The sequence below is a fragment of the Sardina pilchardus genome, chromosome 3 (genome assembly GCF_963854185.1).
Source record: "Sardina pilchardus chromosome 3, fSarPil1.1, whole genome shotgun sequence".
In the NCBI taxonomy this organism is placed as follows: Eukaryota; Metazoa; Chordata; class Actinopteri; order Clupeiformes; family Clupeidae; genus Sardina; species Sardina pilchardus.
The window spans coordinates 15966836-15994335 of NC_084996.1; the positions used below are offsets into that span (position 1 = coordinate 15966836).

Sequence of the window (27500 nt, forward strand, 5' to 3'; positions counted from 1 at the left end):
AAACTGCCATCGTTAATGTACAATAGATGATGCAAGCATTGTTTGGAAAACTCTGTGTGTTTGTGTGTGTGTATAGAAATGGCTTGTAGGAATCATTCTCTCTGACTATGCTTTTTGGAGTACTATGACTGCTGTGACAAACAGTGTAAACACCAGTACCATTCAGAAGGCACAGCACAAAAGACTAGGTGAGTTTGTCCACGCGCTGGTGTTTGAGTGCTTCTATATTACTTCTCAAGCTGATGCACTTGAGAACGATGTATCTGTTGATCAGTATGTAATGCCAACACTACCATGACTACCATTTAAGTTTTAATCTTTTCATAAGATAAAAAAAACAATGATTTGCTAGTGTGTTCAACAAAGTCAGGAAGCCTGTGTTTATGCCACAGAAAACACCATGATACTTCAATATCAAAAGTAGTACATAGTATACAAGGCTAATCATTTGGACTATAAATATGTTATTAACACACTGACACAAAATAGTCATATATCATTTAAAAACTACTCTAATCACACAATTTTTCAGGCTCTTCAGAGAATCCATAACCTCTGTCACTGAGTTGGGATTCTTCATAGTGGTAACGGATGAAATGTGATCACTGACAGTGACAAAGGCCTCCCATTAACATAGACCTCTCACAGAGTGCAATGTGACTGCAATATAAGTGCACATTGATTCTCTTTTGCAAAATAGCATGTCTTCCTCTTCATCTGTGCTGTGATCTATCATTATCGGAATTATTATAGGGATTGTGAGTTGACCTGAGTGATTCCCCACTGTAATACCTGCCACTGACCTAAAGAGGAGGTTTTCCCCTTGTGGTCTTTGGAGGATGAGAACACGACCTCAGTCTCACTCGGTCTCTCACAGTGACAGCAGACAGAACCACAGACCTACTGAGCAAGCAGCCTCTCCACTGTGCTAACAGTGAGGCAAGCACAGGGCATGAAATATTAAACCACACAGGCCACTCCGCACAGGGAGTCCACGCTCAAGCTGGGGCATGTGCGTGTGTGTGGGAGTGTGTCTACTGGCCAACCTACAGATCAGGACGAAGAACGAGGAACTATTCTAATGTAGTGGTAAGGACAAAATATATCATGCACAATTAATGCACTACAGAGTTTTCACAGGCCACAAAAATAGTCTCTCATAGTCCACACTCACCCTAACTTGAGCATAAATAAGTAAAAGGGATTCCTTAAAACAGATAAACTGCATTAGGAAGCAGCTTCCTGTGGCAAATTGCATTCCATAGCTAACATGGTTGGGGGAATAGGCTCAGACACTATGAGAGAGGAGGCAAGAGAGGAGGCAAGCTTTTTTATTACAGGTTCCGCCACTGATTGTGTTTTTTATTGCTTTTTAGATGAAGCTCTTAGATGAAACCTAACCCTGAGGCGTTTCTACGATATTTTGGAGAAGATTGATAGTTGTGGGGTCAAGGGTCAAGATTGAAAGGTCATGGCACGCTCACCTCCACAAACAGGAAGCAGGGCACGATGGAGCTGCTGCTCTTCAGGCCTGGCTTCTCCTCCGCCATTCTGGTCTGTCTCTTGCTCCTCCTGTGTCAACTTCTGCAGTCAATCTGCCTGACACTCTCTTCACACCTGAGAAAGACCAATGACATCTGCAGGTAAATGTCAGGGTCAAGTGAGGTGAGGAATCAAATGGTGTAAAGAATACATGTCTAAACAATGTTTTTTTTTTTTTTTAACATACAGTCCCAAAAGAATGTAGCATAACATATTGCACATGTGTGACACTTGAATGAAATAATGAAATAATGATGAAAGTTTTCATATCAAATAAAAAAAGATAGTCTACGGTAAGTCATTTCTTTGTTTAGTTCTGGCATTACTGTAAGAAGCCAACACAGATAAAGAACAGCTTGTTCATTCTGAATAGAACAGAAATGATGCAGCGGCTCTTTATCACCAGTAGAATCCCTCTGCCAAAAGTCCCCTAGACAGATTTTTATAGATAGCAGCCCACCTTCTCTGCCATTTCTCTCTGTCACAGCAGCCCACTGGAGGTGCTGACTCTGGGTGCGGGTGACACGGGCACTTAGGCAGGAGTCTAAGACACAGTTTAGGGCCAGAGAGAGGTCAGACCCTGTGGATCAAGTACAGTCTCCAGTGCACTCAAGTGTAAGGGAAGCACAAACGCATTTGTTATCCATCTATACATACAGTATGAGTATACTGTATGTATGTATGATTCCAAATAAACAAATAAATAAATAAACAAATTGTAAATTACAACGTTACACAAGCCAGTCTGGAAGATCATCTGGACTTTGATATTACTGTAACATTACAATGTGACACATTACTTTTGTATCCTGTGAAGAAGTTGAACCCTGCGAGCACTAGCCATATACCCCACCAGGTCCAGAAAGACACATCACTGTGTGAAGAAGCTCATCTCCAGACTTAACATAAAACTTGTAAACCACAGTAGTGTTACTGTATGTATCACGCCTGCATGATTAATCAAAGTTATGTAACGCAGCGTCACAAACAGTTTTGGAGTTTGCCGCAGTCTTGCCTTCGTTTTCGGCTGCTAATGTGCCCATGCTAATATGACAGCGCACTGATCCTCATCATCTCACTGGTCCCAGCAGGGCCACCTCAGCAGGCTGCACACTAAAGCGTCTCCTCAACACTGTACACATGCTTGGTACAGCCACCTCAGCAGGCTGCACACTAAAGCGTCTCCTCAACACTGTACACATGCTTGGTACGCTGTTGCACTTAAAGCTGGCTTTTAGAGCCCCTGTGTTCACTTAAGTTTCAACAGGCTTAAAGCCATTGCAACATGTACACATAAACACACATACACACACACACACACACACACACACACAATCACACACACACACACACACACACACACAAGCACAATGGGTGGTCAAGAGGTCTCTGTCATGCATTTATTAAGGCTGTTCTGTGCATTGTGTGCATTAGTGTGTTCCTCTGGTTCTCCGGCCCCAGAGAGGCGGACAGGTGAATAAATAAGGCATGAGCCCAAAGCTCTTAGCGCCGGCGGAGAGACGACTGCCATGCTGGATTTGGCTAACACTTGGTCCAAGTGCTGGAGCGGGAACATGCTGTAGCTGTCACAGCATACAAGGAGCGCCCTCAGACACAACCCCCAGGTGAGGGAGAAACCAGGAGGAGGAAGTCAAGGAGAAGACATGAGAGCTGCCGAGATACACACGAGTTTTAACTCTCTCTCTCTCTTTCCATTGGATATGCAGTAACCTGCTGAAGTTTTATTTATTCATTCATCGTCGTCTCTTTCAGTCTTTCTTTCTTCCTCTTCTAACTTCTTCCTTATTCTGAGTGGAGTGTAGTTACTAAACCCATTTTAGGCTTACGTGTGTATATACACACATTAACATACACATCTATTATAATTTAATGTGAGCGAGGCTTCTCAAACGAACATTAAAAGTACAATGAAGTCAATAGAACTGTCAATATATTGATCTTATCGGGGCAAAAACAACACCAGACTTAATAACCAGGAGATCATCTTCTCCAGAGCCATACAGAGCTTTAGCTCATTGAGGACTATGCGGACAGTCCTGATTAGATATTGTGGAGAGAACTGTGCAGCACCAGAAGATGAGTAAAAGAGAGAGAGAGAGAGAGAGAGAGAGAGATAGAAGAGGAAGGACTGAACTGAAAGAAAGTGAACGAGACAGCGATGGTTCTTCCACGAGATAAAGAGTGAGAGCGAGCAGCGCAGGAACGACGTGTGAAAGGGAGAATTAGACAGAAAGGAGATAGGGAGAGAGAGAGGGATGGAAAGAGAGAGGGATGGAGAGAGAGAGAGAGGAGTGTGAGTGGAGAGCGGTGCCATATGCCTGGTGTCCTCTCTCCTTCTCCACTCATGCCTGGGGTCATGCCGGCTAATTGGACCCAATAATCTGGACCACATTTCCCTACACTGCTATTTTTACGGCGGTCCCACTCTTTTGGTTGGGTTGCAGGGCAGAGGAGGAGACGGACAGGCCTGCCCTTTCGCCTCTCGCGCGCGTTTGTGCTTCTGTTGACGCCGTCGGCGTCGGCGGCGTCCACTTCCACTGCACTTCCGCTCCAATCCAGCGCAGATGCAGAGGCTTGAACAAAGTCTGTAATCCTGACACTAATGGTTTTGGGCCAGTTTAGTCCCAGGCACTATGCAGACAGTGTCAGTGGAGATGTTTTTAATGTTTGTGTCTCTATGTGTGTGTGTGTGTGTGTGTGTGTGTGTGTGTGTGTGTGTGTGTACGCCTGTTGGCCATGTGTCTTCGGACAACATGTCTGTTTAGCCGTTTTTTTGTCATTTTTGCCCAGATTGGATGAGGTTCTCTCTCTCATCTATCACTTCCTTCCTCTACCCTTTCTCTCTGGACCACATGCTGAATCAACCTCTCTCTCTCTCCCTCTCACACACATAAACACACACACACACACACACACACAAATCCACATATGCATACAAACACAAACATACATGTGCAATCACACACGCACACACACACACACACACACACACACACAAATACAGACACACACACATACACATATAATTAGATACCCCACCCCCACACTTGACACAATCTCTCTTCCAGCTATTACTGGAGGGGGGGCTTTGGGGTGTTGGGAGAGAAGGATGGATAGAGAGAGAGAGAGCGAGAGAGAAAGAGAGAAAGAGAGAAGGAGAGATCATAAGTGGGATTTTCAGCATGCTGGGTAATTAGATGCCCAGCTTAGGGAATAGCGAGCTGAGGAGCACTGATACAGTCTCCAATGGCTTTGTAATGTGGGACAGCCATCCATCTCCTCCTCCTCCGCCTCCTTTCTCATACTCCTCTTCCCTTTTCAGCCATCAATTCCCCTCCCAACACACACACACACACACACACACACACACACACACACACACAGACACAGACACAGACACACACACACGCCCAACACACACCCCCACACACATACACACGCTGGACAAACCCCGTAAGCAGACACTCAGTCAACGAGCCAGCATGCATAGCTGAGACAAAAGCCTCGTGCTCAGGCTAGTCCACGAGCGACGAGCCCCTGCCCAAAAATGCCCTTAAGTGTGTGTCTCTCTGTCTCTCTTTCTCTCTCTCTCTGTCTCTCTCTGTTTCTCTCTCTCTCTGTGTGTGTGTGTGTGTGTGTGTGTGTGTGTGTGTGTGTGTGTGCAAAGCAGAGCTCAGAGACCCCATGCAGTCTAGCCCGTGCAGCTGCAGATTAGGCTGAGAGAAGGCGTCCACTCACCTCAGGTAGCGTGGCGGCGTGGCTAACGCTGGTCAGTGGCCGTGTCGACTGGGGTCCTCTCACGCTGAAGCCATGCCTGTCCGTCTGGCCATCTGCGCGCGCGTGTGTGCGTGTGTGTGTCTGTCTTTCTGTCTGTCTGCGCTTCCGTCTGGACGAGCAGGTGCTGCTGGAGGAGATGGATGGTTGCAGACGCACATGCGGCCAAATCCTTCTTCTTCTTCTTCTTCTTTACCTCCTCTCTTCCTCCTCTGCTCTCTATCTCTCCCCCTCTCTCTCTCTCTCTCTCTTGTGTGGTCTCCTGCTTTCCCGCTCTGTTCCTTCTCCTCTCTTCTCCCTCTCTCTCTCTCTCTTTCCCACTCTCTGTAGCTTCCGTCTCTTGTCCTCCACTCATGCACATTCACACACACACACCTAAACACACACACACACACACACACACACGCACAAACTGCGCTGAGAGGAGAGCTAGAGACAAGGAGGCTGGTCAGACAGAGATGAAGAGCAACGGCAAGCACCCCTCCTCCTGCTCGTAACACACACACACACACACACACACACACACAATCGGGCTCTCAAACACACATGCTCACACACTCCCTCTCTCTCTCTGTCAAACACACACACACACACACACACTCACGCATGCACGCACACACACACAGACAGACAGACAGACAGAGCGCGCGCTCCCCCTGTCTAATTAGCCTCCTTAGATGATCTCTGCTGCACGGGGATGCAGGTGGTAGCAATCTGCGGTCTGCATGCTGCCTTTGAGCTCACTCACACAGAGGACAATGTGCATGTGTGCCTGAGAGAGAGAGAGAAAGAGAGGGATGGCGCGTGCATGTGGATGTGTAGGTATGAGAGAGGGAGGGAGGGAGGGATGGAGAGAGAGGGAGGGAGAGAAGGAGGATGGGGGCGTGTGTTTGTGCGCTGGAGCAAAGCTCATTTGTATTCAGAGCCTGCTGTTCAGCCCAGTGCTGTCAGTACACTCTCTCTTTCCCCTCCACTCTCTCTCTCTCTTTCTCACACATACACACACGGACATATTTGTTACATCTGCTTCGCTAGCTCTCCTGGCGTTCCCAATTCCCTGGTGTTCCTCCTTACTCCGCTTCCCCCTGCTAACTCCGCTTCCCCCATTCAGTCCCCCCCTTTCTCTTCCCTGCCCAGTTTTTAGCCCTCCCCCTCCAATCACACACATATACACACACACACACACACACGCACACACCCCTCCCACACACACACACACACACACACACATGCACACACACACACACACACACACACACACACACACACACACACACACACACACACACACACACACACACACACACACAAACACACACACACACACACACACAAACACACACACACACACACACACACACACACACACACACACACACACACACACACACACACACACACACACACACACACACACACACACACACACACACACACACACACACACACCACACACACACAAACACACACACACAATCATGAAGCAGGCAGAGTGGGTTAATGATCCATCAGCATTGATCGGTCAGCGGGCAGGTCTGACGGCGTGGGTCAGGGCTCCCCGCTCACCTCCCGCCTGATAAGAGACCCGTGCAACTGGACACGGGAACAGGACAGACACCCTGCTGCTGACCCACAGCACAGCCCGGACGAGGGGACACACACTCTCTCTCTTGTGTCAGAGAGGGAGGTACTGTAGGGGAGAGGGGAACTGTATGAGAATGTGTGTTCCTTGGTCTGTGTATTTCTGTACCCGTGTGTGTGTGTGTGTGTGTGTGTGTGTGAGAAAGAGAGTGTGTATGTGCGAGTTTCTGTGAGAGCCTGAGCTTTGTGTGCGTGAGAGAGTGAGTGAGTGAGTGAGTGAGTGAGTGAGTGAGTGAGTGAAAGAATGAATGTGTACATGCGCGTGTGTGTGTGTGTGTGTGTGTGTCAGCATGTGTGTGTGTGTGTGTGTGTGTGTGTGAGTGAGTGAATGTGTATGGTGGGACTCACATCATGTGCCTTCATGTGTGAGAGAGGGACAGAAATAAAGGGAGAGCAAAAAGTAACCTGAAACGGCTCGAGTTGGACCGAGGACAGACAGAAGATGGAGAGAAAGTAGAAGAGAAAAAAAGAGAACGAACACAAATAAAGAGGAAGACAAGTGACGGAGGGACAGGACAGGGTTAGGGGAGGAACACTGGCCAGATTTTGCGACTGACTCCATAGTGCACGTCTGCCAGGCAAGCACAAGCTCACTTGGCAGATGGGGCATCAAGCCAGCCCAGAACACAGAAAAAAAACACTCTTTGCCCTCAGCTTTCAACAACAACCTCCATCACTGTTTCTCAGCATCACACACACACACACCTCCACATTACGCTCGTGAGTCTGCCTTCACACCGTGTTACCATCACCAACCAACACCATCTTTAAAACTCACGTCTGATGGAACCAGAGTCCAGTGAGTCAGCAGAGAGTTGCGTCCCCATAATTTAAACGCCTCTGGATCAAAACTCCTCCACTGACCCCAGGACAGTAGTGTGATCCACTCTCACCACCAAACTGCATAACTGTCTGACCACACCTTAAAGGACCTGCTTTGAAAGTCATAGATGATTTATGAACTATAGCGTCTTATCTTTTCTATAAACACATCATTGCATTAGAGGTTTCTATAATTGACTGACATCATGGAGAAAGCCGTAAACATTTTACTTCTGAGCCTTAAGGGCATTGTCAGTTTCTTTGGATGAAAGCATACGCAGCTCAAATGTCAAAAACATCGACAAATCTCGCAGTCAGTTTCTGCACATTTCTCTTTGAGGATGTTTTTGATCTGCTTGGAGTGGTTATGGGCGATCTCCAGTGAGGGGAACATGAGTCTCGTCCTATTTAGTCAGTCGTTACAACCTTTTCTTAACTTGACAGCATCCTGTGAAAGACATGACATCTCTACTGAATTTATGATCTAATGTAGCACAGTAATGGTCATTTATTTTTCTTGGGTTTTTTTTACCTCCTAATAGATGACCAATCCACATCCCATGGGCAAGTACAGTAATCCTGCTTCTGGGACTTCGAAAGCTTTTCTGCTGAGGGAGACCAATATGCTGCCCGACTCTCCCTTTCATGCATCATCCAATATTCAGCAATCAATAATTCATTTTTAATTTTTTCCCAACCAATTTCCTATTTCACTGTGCCGTGTTTCATGCAGACCCCCTCAGGCAAATGGCTGGCCGTTGGAGGCGATGGAACCTGAAGCGAGGCGCCGTCGATAAATGAATCATGAGGTCTGCTCAGGGCTGAGCGCCGCATGGGTGACCTTTGACATGCCTATCTCTGTTAATGTAACTCTGGCAGTCAGAGGCTAATGAACAGCGGTGGCATTGGAGCTGATTGTTAATGAACAATCTAATAATCTCAACTGTCCTACTCGCATAGGGTCAATTACTGTATACTCAAGAACATCAGACACACACACGTCACACACACACACACACACACACACACACCTAAAAGCTAATTTCGACCAATGCACACACAGACACAGACACACACACACACACACACACACACAAACACACTCATTTTACATACACAATGCACACACACAAACTACTAAATATTTACAAATACTGTAAATACCACGGAACATGCTGACTCACTCAAAAACACATACGGAGGCAAAAACAGTCTCACATAAACACATGAAAAATAACATGGTCATACACACATACACACACACTCACTCACAGAGAGGAGGAGGGTAGAAAGAGAGAGAGAGAGAGGGAGAGACACACACACACACACACACACACACACACAAACACAAAAGTATTACCTGACCTACATTGCCACATGTTGTGAGGCAGAGTGTGTCTCACTGCAACCTTGGGGTTAGTAACATGCAATGAATAACAATTGTTGGATGGAAACAGTGACAACAAATATGAGCGAACATGCACTGAGATTTTTTTAAAATTCCAAAACACTGACAGAGCTGCATATCACCCACATAAATATACTATATTTCCCATATTTTATTTATCTGTGTGTACATACACCATGTTTGTTTTCTTAGTTGACCTACGTGTAGACGTGTACAAAAATGTGTAGCATACAAACATTTATGAATGAATGTATAGGACCATCTCAGCATCACAAATGTATGGAGAGTCCACATCTGTGTGTACATACGCCATGATGTTTGTTTTCTTCGTTGACCTACGTGCATAGACATGTGTACAAAAATGTGTAGCATACAAACATTTATGAATGAATGTGTACAAAAATGTGTAGCATACAAACATTTATGAATGAATGTATAGGACCATCTCAGCATCACATAGCCTATGTATGGAGAGTCCACCCCCACCCCCACTCATATAGCTCCTGCATTACTGCATTACAGCATCAGCAGAGGGTAATAAAAGGCCCTGTCAGTTAATAGGTTGCTTTGGTTTATGGCACAGGAACGAGTTGTCCCTCAGGACCACCTGGCTCTGGTGTGGACCTGACACATCATTACAGACACAACACAGAGGGGAAGGGAGGAGAGGAGAGAGAGAGAGAGAGAGAGAGAGAGAGAGAGAGAGAGAGAGAGAGAGAGAGAGAGAGAGACAAACGATATGGAGGGTGGAGGATGTGGTTACCAAGGAAACCCTAACCCCATGCGGCATGTATAGGGACTAACGCTTTCACACACCGACACAGGACATAAATGCACACAGTCATAAACACACACACACACACACACACAGAGAGAGAGAGTGAAAGAGAGAGTGAAAGAGAGTGAGAGAGAGGGGGACAGAGAGAGAGAGAGAGACAGTATATGTGTGTGTGTGTGTGTGTGTGTGTGTGTGTGTGTGTTAGAGAGAGAGAGAGAGAGAGACTTGCTGCTCATTTACTGGTACAGTCTTGCATACAGTCCTCTGAAGAAACCAAATTCTATTGGAGGCATTCAAGTGTACCAGGGTTTCCAATTTTAGATGACGGCTCTCACGGATCACTGATCCAGACAAAATAATCTCAAATCTTCTCTCATGCTGTGAAAATGTGGCTGCAGGATGGAGGATCTAGCTCCAAATGAATGAATCTGTCTTGGTGAGGGACACGGGGACATAATGCAGCTATCACACACACACACACACATAGACACACACTCTCTCTCTCTCTCTCTCTCTCTCTCTCTCTCTCTCTCTCTCTCTCTCTCACACACACACACACACACACACACACACACACACACACACACACACACACACACACACACACACACACAAGGTCAAGGACAGTGATGGTCAACACAGATTCAAACCCCTTAGCAAACACACAGTTTTGGGAGTCCCACAATGACAAATAATGGGCTCCTCCTTACAGGGGGATGGGTGTAAGTGCCTTGGGGCCTAAGTGATTTACTTGGTCCTTCGTTCCAATATCCAGAAGATCTTAAACAAATTAAAGGAAGCTATTTCTAACTATTTATCACTAACTATTTATCACCCCAAGCCATTCACAAGGAAGGCAGAATCTGTTCCCCTGCAGGCCGACGGCAAGTAATATAAGCACATCTCTTCGATCTGGTCAGACACACAACAGATCTGGCTGTGACACCTCATTTCCACCAAGCAGATGGGAAGCGGAGTCAGAGGATCCCAGTGAGCCATGCAGCAGCTCTTTTAATTGCATGCAAATCTAGGCCACCAAACCATGATGAATATGCATGACCCACTCAGGGTCACGCGGGTCATCTTGGGGAAGGGTGGAGAACTGTGGGGGGGGGGGGTGGAAGGGGGTGAGGGGACAGGTTGCAAACCTGTGTGGTGCATCAGTCCCTTTGCATTACTCTCATGGATTAAGTCTCATTTTAATGAGGAGTTACAGCAATGGTATCAAGATGGCAGAGCAGCCAAGGAAGAGAGGGTCTTTGGTATTATTTGCCCTCAATGATGACTTCCAGGCAGCGCTGCCTTCAAGGCACTACTCCCCTCAGTTTAGGGGTAGGATGAGGGTTGAGGGGGTTAGGGTTAGGAATAGGGTAAAGGTAGTGCCTTTTAGGCTGTGCTGCCTGGAAGGTGCCGTTGGGGGCAAAAAACACCATTGAGCGGAAGAGAGAGAGAGCAAGACCAAAAGCAACATAGATCTGATAAGGCCCCTTAACTGTTAAAACCCTCATTCTCTCATTCACAAAATGAATAGAGTCTGGCCACTAATGATTGGAATTTGTTTACAAGCTGGCATTGTGACGGGCGTAGAACTTTGAAATCATTGGTCCAACCAAACCAATCACATTGATCTGAGATTCCTAGCGTCATACTGTCTGCCTTCATGCCAGTCGTAAACTCGGAAGACCCGACTTTAAAACATTTCGACCTCCGAAAAAAGGGTGTTTATGAGATCAGCTCGGAAAGCAAATACAGGAAATGCATAAATAAATTATTTAGAACTGCTTACTGTGGTTGAGAATTACATTATGTGCTTACATAATTACAAAAGGGTTCTCCACTGTTGTAGAAAGAATTACTGATCTAACTGAGAAACTTAACTTAAAAGGCTTACTGAGGAACTGAGAACCCTTTTGCAATTATGTAGGACTAAGCACATAATGTAGGGTGGACTGTGTACACAGTTGAGACATGTGTACACTTAAATATATTGCGTACACAGCAAACCCAAGTTGTGATTTTCAAATTAAAAACACATTCAATTTTGCAATGAACGGTTAGTTTACTATAGCCTACATCTAAAATAGTTGTCTCAACTGCACCAGGTAGTCTGAACTGTACTTCATATGGGTACGGTTGAGACACAGTCGAGACCAAAATGCACCTTACTGTATGTATATGAATATGAGCTAATTGTAGAAAATATATAGGCTAAACAATTTATGGGTATTATTGATTGATAATATTTTAGTCTACAATCTAAGCAAAGGGCGTGTTGAATGTTATGTGAAAAATCACTTCTTTTCAGTATCTATTCTTTTTTTTTTATTTGTCCGTGAGCGAAAAGTGTCTAAGTGTAGTGAGTGCTACTCAGTCTATCCTACTCTGAAAACTGCTTGCTTCAGAGTTGAAGAATGAACTGATAGTGGGAGAGAAAGTCGATAAAGACCTATTTAGCACATTGTTAACATTGCAGGAGGACAAAACTAATCAATAATTGAAATATTATGTCAACATGATCAACCTGGCTGATAGCCAACGTAACAGGTGTGCAACCAAATAAAGTAGGCGCTTCTTATCTTATTCTTAACAAATGCTTACATTTGTAGCATTACATCAAAGTGCCAGTGCACGTTACCTTGGGTTTTGCACGCGGTTTCGCTTGATGCCGATGGTCAGTCAATCGGTTAATTTTTTACTCGAAAGAGGCGCGCAAGTGTTCCCCTGCACGAGGTCCCAGCCAGCCACCATCCAGAGGTGGACTTTTATAAATAGACATGGACACTCCCTCCATGCAGAGCTGGGCAGTTAGTACAGTGCCGGAGTCCCAGGTGGCCGAGAAAGAGAAACTCCTGAAGTTGCGTTATAGCTGAGTGAACATACGGAGTTGTAACACCCTTTGGATTAAAAAATACATTGCGTTTATAGTTTGACAGCTGCTGAAGGGGTGACGCAGGTAAGACATGCATGCCGTCCACACGTTATCGACTTTTGGACTTTTCCCCGGTTTGTTTCGATTTGAAAACTTTACTGTAGGCTTCTACTTCTGTGCTGTAAACTGTTGTTTCAATATTAGTATTTTAATAAAATCATTATTACCTGGTGATAGCTAATTAGTATTAGGCCCTACTCTGAATTTTGAATAATAAAACAAAGATTCACTTAGTTCTCACATGTAACTTGCTTAAAGTTAATATTATCTGTTTAGGCTTATAGATGTTCTTAGCGTCATTGACATTAGGGTCGGAGAGATGAAAGCAATGGGGGTGATGGGTGACAGGTCAGCAGCCTTTTTATTACTTCATTGTTGTGTGACGGGTGCCGTCTAAACGGTAAACTCAAGGTTAATCCTGTTCACCCCAAACAAACCAAGTGGTCAGGAGTTTTCCATGTATATCCTTCGGCAGGAACAGAAAATGTGCTCGTTTCACACATATCATCTGCATAAACTGAAGCAATGGCCACACTTTTGTCACCTGATCAGAGGTTGGGGAGGGGTTAGGGCAGCAGTGCTTGAATGCATGCAACCATAAATTGCTGACTACATTCTATTCAGTGGAAAACTTCACTTGAGTGCAAACCCTGTCTTCTAAACAAACACCTATGCTGTGGTAACAAAGGCCCCCTTAACTTTTAAATACGTAAATCAGCAAATTGGTTGCACACACTCCGCCTGGGCACAAGAATCCAATTCTCACTCATTGGCATTAAGTGGCACAGCAGCATTCCTGTTGTGGTATCACCACCTTCGCATGGGTCAGAGCGCAAGTCTGCAGAGTTGCAGAGCACCACTCGGATGCTCGAGCAGCCTCCCTTTAAATCCCATGCTGGTCCTCTTGGATTCTATAGGATGCAACTGACACGTATGAGCTCTAAGCTTTATTGTCACTGCATATTAAGCTTATTTGTCACTGCTGTCGGCAGAAGATTCAGAAGATTGTGAAAGCATGCAACGGTGATATATTGATAGTGATATATTGCACAAAGCATACAATAATGTTATGTTGTGATGCTTGTTGAGTGGACATATACAGTAGCAATCATACATAAAGGGTGAGTGTTATGGGTACTGTAGGTAAACAGGCAGGCAGGCAGATACTTTACATGCTGAATGACAACAGAGAGACGTGTTGTCGTGTTGAGTTAGTGTTGTTGTGACTGCTGGACTATAGCCGCCATGGGCAGCTGCAGATGGCAGACTACAGAAGTGGGTTGAGGACCAAGTACAGAAAAAAAAAATCAGGAAGTGGTCCCTTTCGCCCTAGATGGATATAGTACCAATAGTACGGTAATATCTGCTTTGGTCATAACGCATCAAACGCCTACAGCAGCACACAACCAGTAGCGGTGTTAAGTTAAATGCTTTGCTCGTGTTGATTTACTTCCTCATATCCTGTACATATATCCTCATCTGTCTTCAAGCGGCATTGAGTGGCATTGAGAATACATCTTAAATCACAACTCTCACGTTGTGGATAGGTATACCCGAAGTGCAGTAATGTACTATTAATTTCTTCCCTGTCTGAAGAAAGGGACAATACCTTTTGTACTGTTGTACTGTTCTTTCAATTTTCTGTAAAGCACATTGAACTGCCTGGTGTAAGAAATGCGCTATGCAAATAAAATAGCCTTGCCTTGCCTTTTATATGACTGCACGGCACGTCTGCCGCCCAGAGACCCATAACATCACACCTTGAGATGGTCTGCTGTGTTGTGGACACACAAAACACATGATAAAAGTGGTCTAATCCCCACAGAGTCACCTGCCATGCCTGCAGACAATGCCAGCTGTACAGTAGAAACATACCACTCTTGGGCTTGTTGGCATTATTGCAGTAACCCTAGAGATTTGTGTGTGTGGAAATTGTCTTGGCATATTATGACAGTCAGGAGAGATAATGGAGAATTACTTATGGCAGCTTTGACTCTTTAATGTCTTAGCCGGAGGATTTCATGATTTCTTCCCATGTCTGGAGTACTCAGTGTTATGAAAAGGCCATTTTTGGCCATGGGGGGTGGGTTTCGTTTAAGCTCTATCCTTTCTCATTCCTGTCAAGTAATCACCAATCTCATTGGCCATGTGTGTTTTTAAGACACGTTAATAGATTAAAGGCAAATGACAAAACACACACACACACACACTCTAGTCTAGATAGTCTAGGTAGGATAGTTCTGTACTGGGGATAGTACTGTATAGCCTGACTCTCGCCAGACCCTTGTAGTTCCGCCATGCTCCACCAGAGGCGTTTCGCTGAGCTCCACACAAGGGTCTGGGCTCGAGGGCCATCCAAACTCCTTCCAGGGAGCAAAAAATTATGAACCAATCAGGAGCGCCAAAGCGAGTGTTTGATTCAAACAACAATGGCGGCACGCAGCGAGGAGTCTTGTGCTGACATTGATTCTGCTATTTCAACCGTTTTGTCGAATCTATCGAGTATTCATTCTTTAAAAGATGAACAGAGAATGTTTTGAAGACATTTATTGGTGGCAAGGATGTTTTCACTCTTCTTCCAACCGGGTTTGGCAAGAGCTTGAAGTAGCCTAGCACGTCATTCAAGATAACGGACAAGTGGTTTATCAAATCACATGCAAGGATGTTTTACAAGGCCCCGCCTTCAGAAATACATCTCCTATCTAGAAGTCCCAGATCCTTGTGTGAAGCTCAGCGAATTACAAGGATCTGGCGAGAGTCAGGTTAAGTACTGTAGCTTTCCTGGTGACTTACTGTACCTTACTGAGCCGCTCTGTTCAGACACAAGCCATCAGTCTATCTGACTGGCACGCACACAACTGAACACACACCAAAACTGACCACCGCTTACTCGCTCGCTCACTCGTTCGCTCACTCGATGTGCCCGTGCTTTTAGCCGCTGAATTATTTACCTGTCTGTGGTGGTATGAGAGAGGCCTGTGGCAGGCAGCCATGTCTCAGGTGACCCACTTCCCAAGGTAGCCACTGCCCACTGCCCACTGCCCACTGCCCGCTCACTATCTCACTCACTCACTCCTATCTGACACGAGCACAGTCTCAGTGTAGTCGCTCAACAGCAGCCCCGTGGACACCATCTGGCAAGGCTTGGTGCTGGTCTCCTCAGCCTTGCACCAGCAATGTGAAACACATTGTGAGATGAAAGACTTCTCAGTCAGAGAAAGGGGACTTGCTTTGCATTGCATGGCTAAAGGAGCTGCTACTTCTGGAATAAGAAAATACTCTACGACTTCGACATTAAACTTTGGACGTGTTCCTTGGAATGATAGAGATCTAATAGCCAGAGGCATTCTTATACTCTAGCTCTCTCATTGAGAGTCTTCTTTTCTATTTGTAGTCTACAAAGCATGGAGAGAAAAGGCTCCAGGCTGAGAGGGTGCAGTATCACCGCCAGTACTCCTCGGCATAGACTTGTTTTGGATTGAGATCTTGTGTCTTTGCAGGGAATTGTACAGAAGCTTCAACATCTCTTATACAGCAGATCTCGAAAAAACATTGTTTTGGCTAAACACAGAAAGACAAGAGAGAGAATGAGGAGATCATGACTCATAAACAAGGATTATATTCCCTCTGAGGAAAAACAGCATGTTTTCTTCTCATTGCGTGCACAATCCCACTGGGATCAGAGGTCTGAAGTTTGATTTATGGCTTATTGATCGGAACTGATGAGGCAGAGTTAAGAAGAAGCATAAAAGCAAATTTTAAGCTGTTTAGCTGTGAGGGTAAAGATGATTGGTTCCGAAGGAAACAGAAAGAGGTCATGGTGTTGCATAATTGATATGTATTCTACGGTATGTGTATGTACTGTATGTGGGGGCTGCACCTAAAAATGGCTGTATTTCTGCACCTATGAAACTGTGCATTCGTGCCTACACATCCATGGCATGCTAGTCCATATGTTGCAATGTGTTGCACAATGTGTCTTGTGTGCTCTATTGCAGGCAGTTGCGGTTAAAGATGGATATGGATATCAGTGGGTTTCATTTGTGCATCTGTTTCTTTGGTGGCTACAGCTGTATTCATGTATTACTGTAATTACCTTTTTTCTCCCTCTCTCTATCTCTCTCTCTCTCTCTGTGTGTGTACACATGTGTATGTGAGCACACACACAGGCAAACAGGGTGTGTGCGTATGTGTGTGTGTGTGTGTGTGTGTGTGTGTGTGTGTGTGTGTGTGTGTGTGTGTGTGTGTGTGTGTGTGTGCACTAAAACACTGTGTATGTGAGCACACTCAGGCAAACTTCAGATCAGGATATGTGAACTTGTTTATCTTGCTTGTCTGTGTGTGCAGATGAGTTATTACATGCATCCATGTAGATTAGATTATGTATGTATGAGACAGTGTGTTGTGTGCATGTGTGTGTGTGTGTGTGTGTGTGTGTGTGTGTGTGTGTGTGTGTGTGTGTGTGTGTGTGTGTGTGTGTGTGTGTGTGTGTGTGTGTGTGTGTGTGTGTGTGTGTGTGTGTGTGTGTGTGTGTTGGCTCAGGCTTCATGTTTATCCACAGTCTCTGGAGGAGAAGGATGTCCTGCTGAGAGGGGATGCCTGACTAAGCAACAGGCAGCACGTTTACAGGGTGTTGAGTTGGAGTTTTTGTGCAGGGCCTTGAGCCTCACTGAGGAAGTCACAGAGCTGCGGCCCGCGCTGCTCCCTCTGTCCACCTGTACTCACGGGGCATCCTGTAGTCCAGGAGCCAGGGGCGTCGCCAGACGATTTTGCTGGGGCTTCAGCCTCAATTGTTTTGAGTGTAGCCCCGAATGTATTTAGCAAAGTTGACTTACAAATATGAATCGACTAATCCGATTGCACATTGAAACTTTGAGATGAGAATGACCTATTTATCAAAAATACAAGCAGGACACAGGTGATCTCTCACTCTCCTTCATGCAGCAGTCGGACGTTACCTCACCATACAACATCATTTTGGAACCTTAGAGTGTGCACGCACCAGAGGGGTATTCCACGAACGGAGGTTTAACAAACACAGAGTTAACGCTGAACTCTAGGTTGATTGACCCTGAGCCGACTTCACCAGAGCTGTCGGTTCCACCGCGCCGGTTATGAATTAGTTTAATCAACACGGGGTTGGTTAACACTGGGTTGTGCGCGTGAACGCCAAACCTATAAAGACGTGATGTATGGAGCATGGAAATCCTGATCAAAAGGGCGAAACAGGCTAGCTGCCGCTGGGGGCGTCTCGATTTCTAAGCGAGAAACGGGCCGCATGTTTCTCAGAACTCGAACGCAGGCTGTAATGAATTTTAAAAAGTTTTAAAAAGTAACACCAAAGCCTCTGCCATTCAGAGAAACCCTGGTAGCGGATCGCTGACTGCGTGAATGCACACAAAAGCACGTTCCTAAATATTTGAACTATGAATCTATCCATATCTCAGTTAAGTTTTCTTAGCATTCCTATCACATAACCTGTTATTTTATAAAGATGTAGGCTACTCCGATGGGCCCAAGCGATCATCTGATCAAGTAAAGATAAAATATTTGGATTCATGGTAGTAATTACATTATTTTTCCACATACATTCACATCTCTTTGCGCGGAATGGCTATGTTGTGGAGGACGGCGCATGCAACAATTACGCAAGCCCGTTCGGACACACTCTTATACTACGTAGGCATTGAAATTTGGACTTCCATATCCCAAATGTGTTTTCAATCGCGGGTTCTGCTGTGTGCCAGGTTAAATGTTGCCTGTGGTCCAGGAGCAGGATTAGGGTACAGGGTGATGAGCGTCGGGAGGCATACCCTCGATCCCCAAGGAGCTACCCATCGAATTGCGCTGCGACCAAATACAAACTTTGAGCTATCTTGCACAAGCACATCAATTACATAAGGTCTATGATATGTTCATAATGCAACGCAGTCTGTTGAAATGTATAGCTCAAATTACATCCTGCATCGTAGTCGACCGAACCAGGCAATTGTGCCTCCGCATAACCTAATCATGTACGAAGCATCATAGGCTATATCATCTTGGCTAATGACAAAATCGACAGCGATTAACAAACCATCTTGAAGATATAGGAAATGGCCAATATAGACTGCGTATACCTACCTAAACATTTATACTGTGATAGCCTTTCCTGTTAATCGGCCTCATATATGGCTGGGGCCACTTGCCATTAATGCACCCAATGACATAATATTGTAATTGAATGGTATCATAGTGAAACCCATATGAAATGTCAACAGCAAGGATAATCTCTGTGCCACTTGGGGACACTTACAGTAAAGCATTAGTGACCTGAGAGTTGGTGAAACTCCATTTTAATGACCCTCCAGCGCAAGACAGACTTTACGCACTGATTGGCAGATAGCTTTCCCTATGCTCAGCATCTCAAATACTGTACAGAAAACACGTCGCATATAAACGAAGAGCTATGCAAATAGTTTGCAGTGAACTGAGGCCAGGTTCACGATTGGTAACGTAGGGCTGGAGAAGGCTATTTAAATATATTAAAGTTTAACGTGAAAAACGATATCGCTTCAGCCAAAATTCATCAAGATGTCGAGCCGTGGTCTTATCAATCTCTCTCGGTGAATTGCACGATTTTTTTACGCTCCGATGTCAATAGGCCTCTCATTAATAGGGCATGCCATTGCGAACACGAGAAAGCTGCGGAAACCGCGGGTTTAAATAGCCTACCCTGAGCAAAACCGGGTTATCTTTCAAACTAAACCTGCTCAAAACCTGCTCCGACCAGGTTAGGTTCAGAGCATATGTTTCTATAGTAACTAACATACCGTGTTCATTTTGGAACGGAAAACCTAGAGTTACCGCAAACCCTGGGTTAACTTACCCGGTTTTGTGATAAAACCGGCTTTGTGGAATACCCCTCAGTTCCAGAGTTGGGCATGTCATTGTTTGTATTTCATATTTGTATATTGTTTGCATTTCATATTTGTGTAAGAAAGTTATAAGGAAGTTATGAAGGCAACAAGGAAAAGGAAGTGGTGGAGTCCTCGTAATGATGTTCTACAATGAATGATGTTCTCGTAATTTAGTCTACAAGTTCAGGTTTGTTATCAGCCTGACCTGCACTCATTATAGCCTACAGTTTGGGGCTGGCCAAACAGTGCTGTCCTATTAGGCTACTTACTTTGCCTTTGCCATTCCATCCTTTAATTATCTAAATATTATGGTCCATAATATTCAATCAATGTGGCGCAAATGAGGCTATAGTCGGTGGATTAGTTATCAAATGTGAGCAGCAAGGGCAGGCAAATGGGAATTATGAAGCCGTTTAGACTCATGTTAGACTCTGTATTCAGCTGCTAGCGACGCCCCTGCAGGAGCTCAGCATGTTGGACTGCTGTCAGCAGGAGAAAACATGAAGGCTGAATAGGATGATGGTGGTGATGAGAGTGTGCTTGTTATTGTATTTAGGGTGGAGAATAGATGGGGTGACTGCAGAGGGTGTTGTGTTTGAGAGGTACAGTGTATGTGTGTGTGTGTGTGTGTGTGTGTGTGTGTGTGTGTGAGAGAGAGAGAGAGTGAGAGAGAGTGTGTGTGTGTGTGTGTGTGTGTGTGGTGAGGTGTTACAGCTCAGGGATTTTCCCTCCATCTAGAAGGTAGCCAGGCATGTAGCTCCATCCACAGGGATGGTGAGTAGGTGCCTAAGAGCCCAACACAGCAGTTCTGCTCTCAGAGGGGAACTCAAGAAGAACTTTACTCACTGATGCATTTAGAGAGAGAGAGAGATAAAGAGAGAGTAGAAGGAGAGAGAGTGAGAGTGAGCAAGCATAAAAGAGAGGAAAAATCATCAGGTCGTGTGAGCTTATTTTAGATATCTGAAACATTGCAGTGGATAAGAATCATTCACCATAATAAGTGCATATGGAGCTCCACGATGGTCTATGTACAGTATAACAGCACATCTGCACATGTCAACAACACCTTATGGAATGTGTCAGACTTCAGGGAAATGCATCTTCAGTGGTTAAATCATAGCTTACATTGAAATGTCCTGTGTTGTTACACGCAAGAGTGCTGTACTGTTAGTTACTTTGCAATATCATGTGGACACATATGACCGTGCTGGTTTGATCAGAATCAGGAATGCTGCAATTCCTTTTTTTTTTTTTTTTTTTTAAAAAAAAGGATAATCGGTATCCAGTCTTGTGTCAGCAAAAGAGAGAATCAGAATGAAAAAAGGCTCCATAGACTCAAAATCATAACAAAATGGCCATAATCAAACTAGAATATGGCCACAATCAGTGTCATGATTAAGACTTGTATCAATAGCAGGACTCAAACTGGAGAGGAATCAAACCAAGTTGCCCTAGTTCAGTAAATGGCGTGCGTTGCAATCTTTGGCGTGATCGTCGTCATCAAAGCAAAGGCAGTGGCTGCTGTAATGAAGCGGAGGGGTGGAGGACTGGAGGGGAGGCGTCACTTTGAGAGGGCTCAACAACAGCAACAGCAGCAGCAGCAGCTGAGCTGTGAGCCTCTGAAGGACCCGGGTCCTCCTCTCACCGCTCCTGCTGTCAGGTTCCATATAAAATGGCCAGACATCGCCGCCGCCGCCGCAGATAGACTTTCTCTCCCTCTCAGCGTCAAAAGGCACGGGGGCCAGAGAGCCTGTTACATATCATGGAGCCCTGCATCCGCTGAGTGCTGTTTCCTCTCCAGGAAATCTGTTTCCATTAGAAAAAAAAAGAAAAGAAATGGAGGAAGAAGAGACTGAGCATGTACATTTTTCACTGAAGCGAGAGCAATAGGAAGTTGGAGGAGGGAGGATGTGTGTAGTCATGGAGTGAGAGTGTGTGTGTGTGTGTGTGTGTGTGTGTGTGTGTGTGTGTGTGTGTGTGTGTGTGTGTGTGTGTGTGTGTGTGTGTGATGTGTATTTTCATCACAGTGTTGCGCAAGAATATCCTTGCTGAAGTGCATATTCATGGGCAGCCTTCATGAAAGTGAAAGGTTAAATCAGCTGTATGGCTGAAAAAGTGCTGCCTGGAAAGCACATCGCACGCACCCTCTTCCTCTCTCTCTCGTCCCGCGCGGTTCTCCGTGGCCATTATTCTGATCAGAGGCCTGTCTTGTCGTAGGCGCTCCGTCTCAGTGGACAATCTGCCCCCTCCATCTCGTTTCCCCTGACGCTGATCTCAGCCAATGATGAAGAACGCAACGCTGACAGCCGCTCCAGGAATTACGCACGCAACCGCAGCCCGGCTTGAGAAATGCTAATTGACTGTGTAACATGCTCAGATGAGTCAGAAACCTTCAAAGCTGTTCACCGAACACAGTGCACATTTTTTTTTGTTACCACAGAATGAAAGAATCGCACAGGGTATTGTGTAATCTTAGAGGCCAGATCCCAAAAGAGGTCTCTCTCCATGTGGGCGACTTGAGCGTTATTGACAGGTAACTTAGCCTGACCACACCCACCTAAGTGAATGAGTCTGGTTTAATCAGGCTAGTAATATCTGCCCTCTCAAAAAAAAATGGTGTACAGGGTAAAAACAGTAATTTGACTTGAGAAAACTGCATTTGACTACATAGTAGTGTACCTTTTACTGCAATTTACTACAGAAATGCAGTATTTTGAACATGAAAATATTATTGTACTGCGTTGTTCTTCAGAAAAACTTGAGTAGGCCTATTGGAATGCACAGTATATGTAAATTGTATGCATTTGTTTGTTCCATAACTGCAGTTAGCTTTTTGTAAGGGCTACGCCTGGTCTTTTTCAATTTCCTGGTTTAGAGCATTTTGAGGGTTACATTTATTTTTGTCCGCTGGCCTGATTCTAAAGCCAGGGTTGTTTTCTTAGTCCGCTGGCCTATTTTCCACCCTTCAATATTTGAGCCATTTAAGTCCAAGCAACCCTCATTACTGGGTTAACAGTCCCTCAGAGCTAGCAGCCAAGGCTAACTTGGTTTGATCATACATAATGGGCTAGCATACTACAACAGAGGTGGAGATCCCTAAAGCCCTATGGGATTACTAGGTCAATTACTGAATGAGCGGAGATCAAATGCTAGACAGAGTAGAGTGTGTTGTGAGGGTTATTTAATTAGTAGTGGATACCAGGTGCTAATAAGAGTTCTCTCTTCTTAGCTGGATTTCTTGTCTCTGCTACGTACTGTATGTGTGCTGATTTCGCTGTTTGGAAAATGGCATTCAGGAGGGCTGTTTCACTCCCTTCGTCTGAGTAACATTGTAAACATTTTTAGTCATTGATTTCTTTCTTTCTTTTTTTTTTCTCCCCATAATTACTGTGTTCATGTTTCTGTGCGTTGGTCATTGCTCCCAGTCATTGCGTATTGTTTTTTTTTTATGTGTGTATTTTTTTTTTAACCTTTTATAACATCAACTCCTGTCCAGGGACTAGAGTTGTAAATTAGCCTTGTGGCTAAAATCTGGCTCAATTATACATTGTGCATTGTCCCTGTCAAATAAACATAAATAAATAAATAAATAAAGTAGATAGGTCGCGTTCTCGGAGGAGCGGACTAGTCTCAGAGGTACATGTGCCGAGCACTACAGTAGCAGCAGCTGCATCACTCCGAGCATCACATACAGAACGACGATAACAAACATTTCCAGCCAGCAAATCCCACTGAGTATTCCATCAAAGACTCCTAAACAAACGCCTGAGGAACATTATGAAATCACATCAGTGCTACGATAGCGCACACTCACATGTTTTGGGAATGAAGCTGAATGAGAATGAAGCAGGCGGGATATGGATGTACTGTATGTCCCTTTTCATGGGATTTTGGACTACACAGAGGCTTATGGGTGATGGTGTCATGTGAAATGTGTAGACGACTCGCCGGTCTTGTTCTTCCTCCTCAGAACAGGCGGCGCTGCCTGTCCTCAACACAGTGCTGCAGAGCTCAGCTGCAGTGAGCGTGTTTTATAACCGCTGCTTTATGAGGCCTCGGGCCCCTATCTGCACTGTCCTTCACAATCACTGAGCCAAGTGCCTGTGCCTGTGTGTATTGGCACATATACACAGACACAGACACACATACACACACACACACACACACACACACACACACACACACACACACACACACACACACACACACACACACACACACACACACACACACATACACACACAGACACACGCACGCACGCACGCACAAAGAGACGTAGACACACAGATGCACACACAGAGATACACGCACACACCCAGACACAAATAAACTCAGTGCCGTTTTGGGGCTTTGGATATGTCTCCCAGCTTTATCATTCCTGGTTCTGATTCATCGATTTCATGGTTGTTTTCAGCTATCCTTGTCTCCGCGCTGATTTAAGTAAAGATACACAGATTCTCCCTGCAGTGAGTCTGTGTAATTCTGTGCATTTTTACGGTTAGAAAGAAAGTGTCTCTCTTTTGCTATTATATCTGTCATCGTTCTCAGCTGCTCTTTTTCTGTCCTCTCTCTTTCTTTCTTTCTCTCTCTCTTTGCCTCATCTCTGTCTCTACTGCATGACGACAGAAAGCACACACATACACACACACACACACACACACACACACACACACACACACACACAGCTGGAGAGGCATCAGTTCAGCATGAGTGGGTACTCCATGTGCTGTGAGCCGTCTCTTCAGAGTGATGCGATATATATAGGGCAAGTCTGTGTGTGTGTGTGTGTGTGTGTGTGTGTGTGTGTGTGTGTGTGTGTGTGTGTGTGTGTGTGTGTGTGTGTGTTTGTTTTTATGTGTGTGTGTGTGTGTGTGTGTGTGTGTGTGTGTGTGAGGGGGGGTGTTTTTATGCAGCTCTCTTTAGCCAGAGGACAGTTCAGAGGAGATTGTTTATTGGGGAGTGTGCTGTTTTAATTAAATCCCCAAGAGCACTTCATCATTGTGCAAATCAACAGCCGCTAATCAGTTTGCTTCAGAGGGACGAAACCACCCCTATTAGCACATCCTTGGCTAAATGATAAATAATATCAAGAACATCTCCCGTATTTTGAGATGTTCCCCAAGTCATTCTCCCCATCAAGGCCAATCTGAGCTGAAGTGTTTTGGACAGGATGTCCCCACTCTACACTTTACAGTGGAGATGCAAACAGCCTGTGGGACACTCCAGCTGACAGGAGAGAAGTGGATGCCATCATCAGTCACTCCTATCACAGACACTGTTCTTCCTCCTCCTCCTCCTCTTCCTCTTCCTCTTCCTCTTCACTCAGCTGGGGGAGAGCCTAGGCCATGTGTCCCTGCTGTCAGTTGCAAGCCTCCCAGAAGTGCCTTTCATCCTTATTCACGTTGTCTCAAGTTTGTTTTATAGACACAAAACTGCTTCCCCGCAAACCCTAGACTAACGTTATTGGGATGAAATAAAATAAAACATGACCTCACGATGTTGTACGGTGTTCATGGCAATCTTTTATTTAGTTTAAGTAGAACTCTGTGAGACTCCTGCTGGGAGAGAGCATTAATTGTTTTAGTTGTTCTTGTAGTCTCTCTATGCTACACATTCACTGTACATCCATTGAACACCCATAATAACTTACATAATAACTCTCACACACACAGACCCCACCCCCCCTCCTCTTCCCTCTCTCTGAAACACACACACACACACACACACACACACTCTCTCTCTCGCTGCTGGAAGTCTGTTCTCCCTTCGGATAACTCATGTTAACAGCCTCTCAGAAGCTTTTTGTCTCCGAGTCTCAGCTGGGGGTTATGAAAGCATTTAGAGCATTTTTCCCTTCATGAAATACCCTTTAATTGAGGGCTCCTGTGGTACGCGAGCATTGGTGGGCACCGTTACCACGACAACCGCAACACTAGGCGAGCACTCAAGCAAGACCTGGAGGTCCTTTTGCTCTCCGAATCAATCATGTATTATAAACAAGGGCTTGCACTTGGTTGCGTGCCATGCAAAATAATACACCCTCTTTCTTGGCCCTGCTCAGCCCCTGGTGCAGTCACCCACCCCCCTACCGGACGGCTGTGCTTGATGCTGGGCCTTTTGAAGTGCAGGAGCAGCGTGGTGTTTTGCAACCGGCCCACTACAGAGTCCACCGAGACTCTTAAGATATGCAACAGTGGCAACAGTTGCAGCACTCTGCAGTCAGCACCCAACTCATGCACAGGAGCAACCTTTGGAACTAATCAGGCCGAGCAGCCGTTTTACCTTTGATTTGGGCCGTGGGGTAGCTGGCGGGTCTGTTGCACAGCCAAAGATAAGAGGATTCTGTAGACTTTGTTGCCTTACTGTTTAGCAGACCCGGACCAGGCATGGTCCAGAACTAACCAATGTCTGCTCTTTTAGGTCTTACGGCTGCCATCATGGTTCTGAGTGAACCCCCATCCATTGACACACACCTCATACTGGATCACAGTACCAATCCTCATTACACTCATGCACATCTTTATCTTTAGTATTTAGTATTTTACTGCTCTTTTAGTCATGTTGATTTGTTGATTCGCTTTGTATTACCCTGTTTACGTTGTACCTGTAGTATATGTTGTGTGTGGTGTCTTAAGCTGCTGGGACTTTGAATTTCCCCTTGGGGATCAATAAAGTATCTATCTATCTATCTATCTACAGTATCTATCTATCTATCTATCTATCTATTTAGCTATCTATCTATCTATCTATCTATCTATCTATCTATCTATCTATCTATCCATCTATCTATCTATCCTAACTCCTAATGTTTAATTGCTGACAGATTCAGTACTGCTTTGCCCTATGTGTTGCAGAATCAGGATGGACGAAGCAGAGAAGTACCAGCAGAGAGTGCAGGCCATCGCTGTAAGTCGCACACCACATCACGGGCGCAGTTTGCCCTGTTGTTTTACCACACTTTTGCCCTGAGCCTCTCTTCTGTCTTCAGTTCACTCTATCTTTAACCATGAAGGACTAAAGAAGCTTGTCCCATATAAGACCATTATAAGATCCTTAGTAAATCTGTGTAACCTGAAACATATAAAACTTTGTAACCTGTAAGGGCTACTGTAGCCTACTGTATATACAGTATGACATTGTATGAGGAAAACGAGAAAGGGGCCTTTCAAGAGTAAATCATACAAGTTTTGTATACTGTATAAAACACATTGCTGGCAGTATAAGTTTTTTCCATTTCTTTTTCATATGGCGAGTCAGACAGTGGTGAGTGGCCTAGTGTGCGCAGTGTTAAACTCTGTGTGTGTACTCCACTGGGGGTTCGGCGGATGTATGTGGGGCAGCTCAGGCCCTTTGAGGAATGAGAAGTCAGGGTCGTGGTGGAGACGTTAGGCTGGAGGTCTGTGTGCGTGTAAAGCCGGGGCAGACGAGAGCCTTTGACTCAGAGGCAGCGCTCCACTTCCCATCCAGTGTGTGCCACCGAAGGCTGCTGATCTGTGAAACAGCAGGTCAACCAGGCACACTTCAAAGTTCACAAATAAAGATGAAAACACACACGAGCCCCAGCCAAAAATCCACACCAAATATAGCCGTTCAGCGTAGGCTACTGTGTTGAATGGGCATTATTCAGACATTGTATTTCACACTAACAACACATACCATTTTTTCATTATCTTTAGTTGTGATTTG

General features: G+C 45.1%; 2 protein-coding genes across 3 annotated transcripts in view; one reads left to right on the top strand and one right to left on the bottom strand.

Moving 5' to 3' along the window:
- The window catches only part of plppr2a (phospholipid phosphatase related 2a), a 32677-nt gene extending 27308 nt beyond the window's left edge, over positions 1-5369 (bottom strand). For both annotated transcript variants that reach the window (XM_062531139.1, XM_062531140.1), the window contains exons 1-2: positions 5302-5369; positions 1485-1617 (exon numbers count right to left, since the gene is read on the bottom strand). In XM_062531139.1, the coding sequence (XP_062387123.1) occupies positions 1485-1550 (66 nt within the window). In that variant the 5' untranslated portion in view covers positions 1551-1617; positions 5302-5369. The remainder of the gene's footprint in view (positions 1-1484; positions 1618-5301) is intronic.
- A 7396-nt stretch (positions 5370-12765) lies between these two features.
- The window catches only part of LOC134075905 (nucleolin-like), a 24163-nt gene continuing 9428 nt past the window's right edge, over positions 12766-27500 (top strand). The window contains exons 1-2 of the mRNA XM_062530933.1: positions 12766-12939; positions 26669-26720. Coding sequence (XP_062386917.1) covers positions 26676-26720 — 45 coding nt within the window. The 5' untranslated portion in view covers positions 12766-12939; positions 26669-26675. The remainder of the gene's footprint in view (positions 12940-26668; positions 26721-27500) is intronic.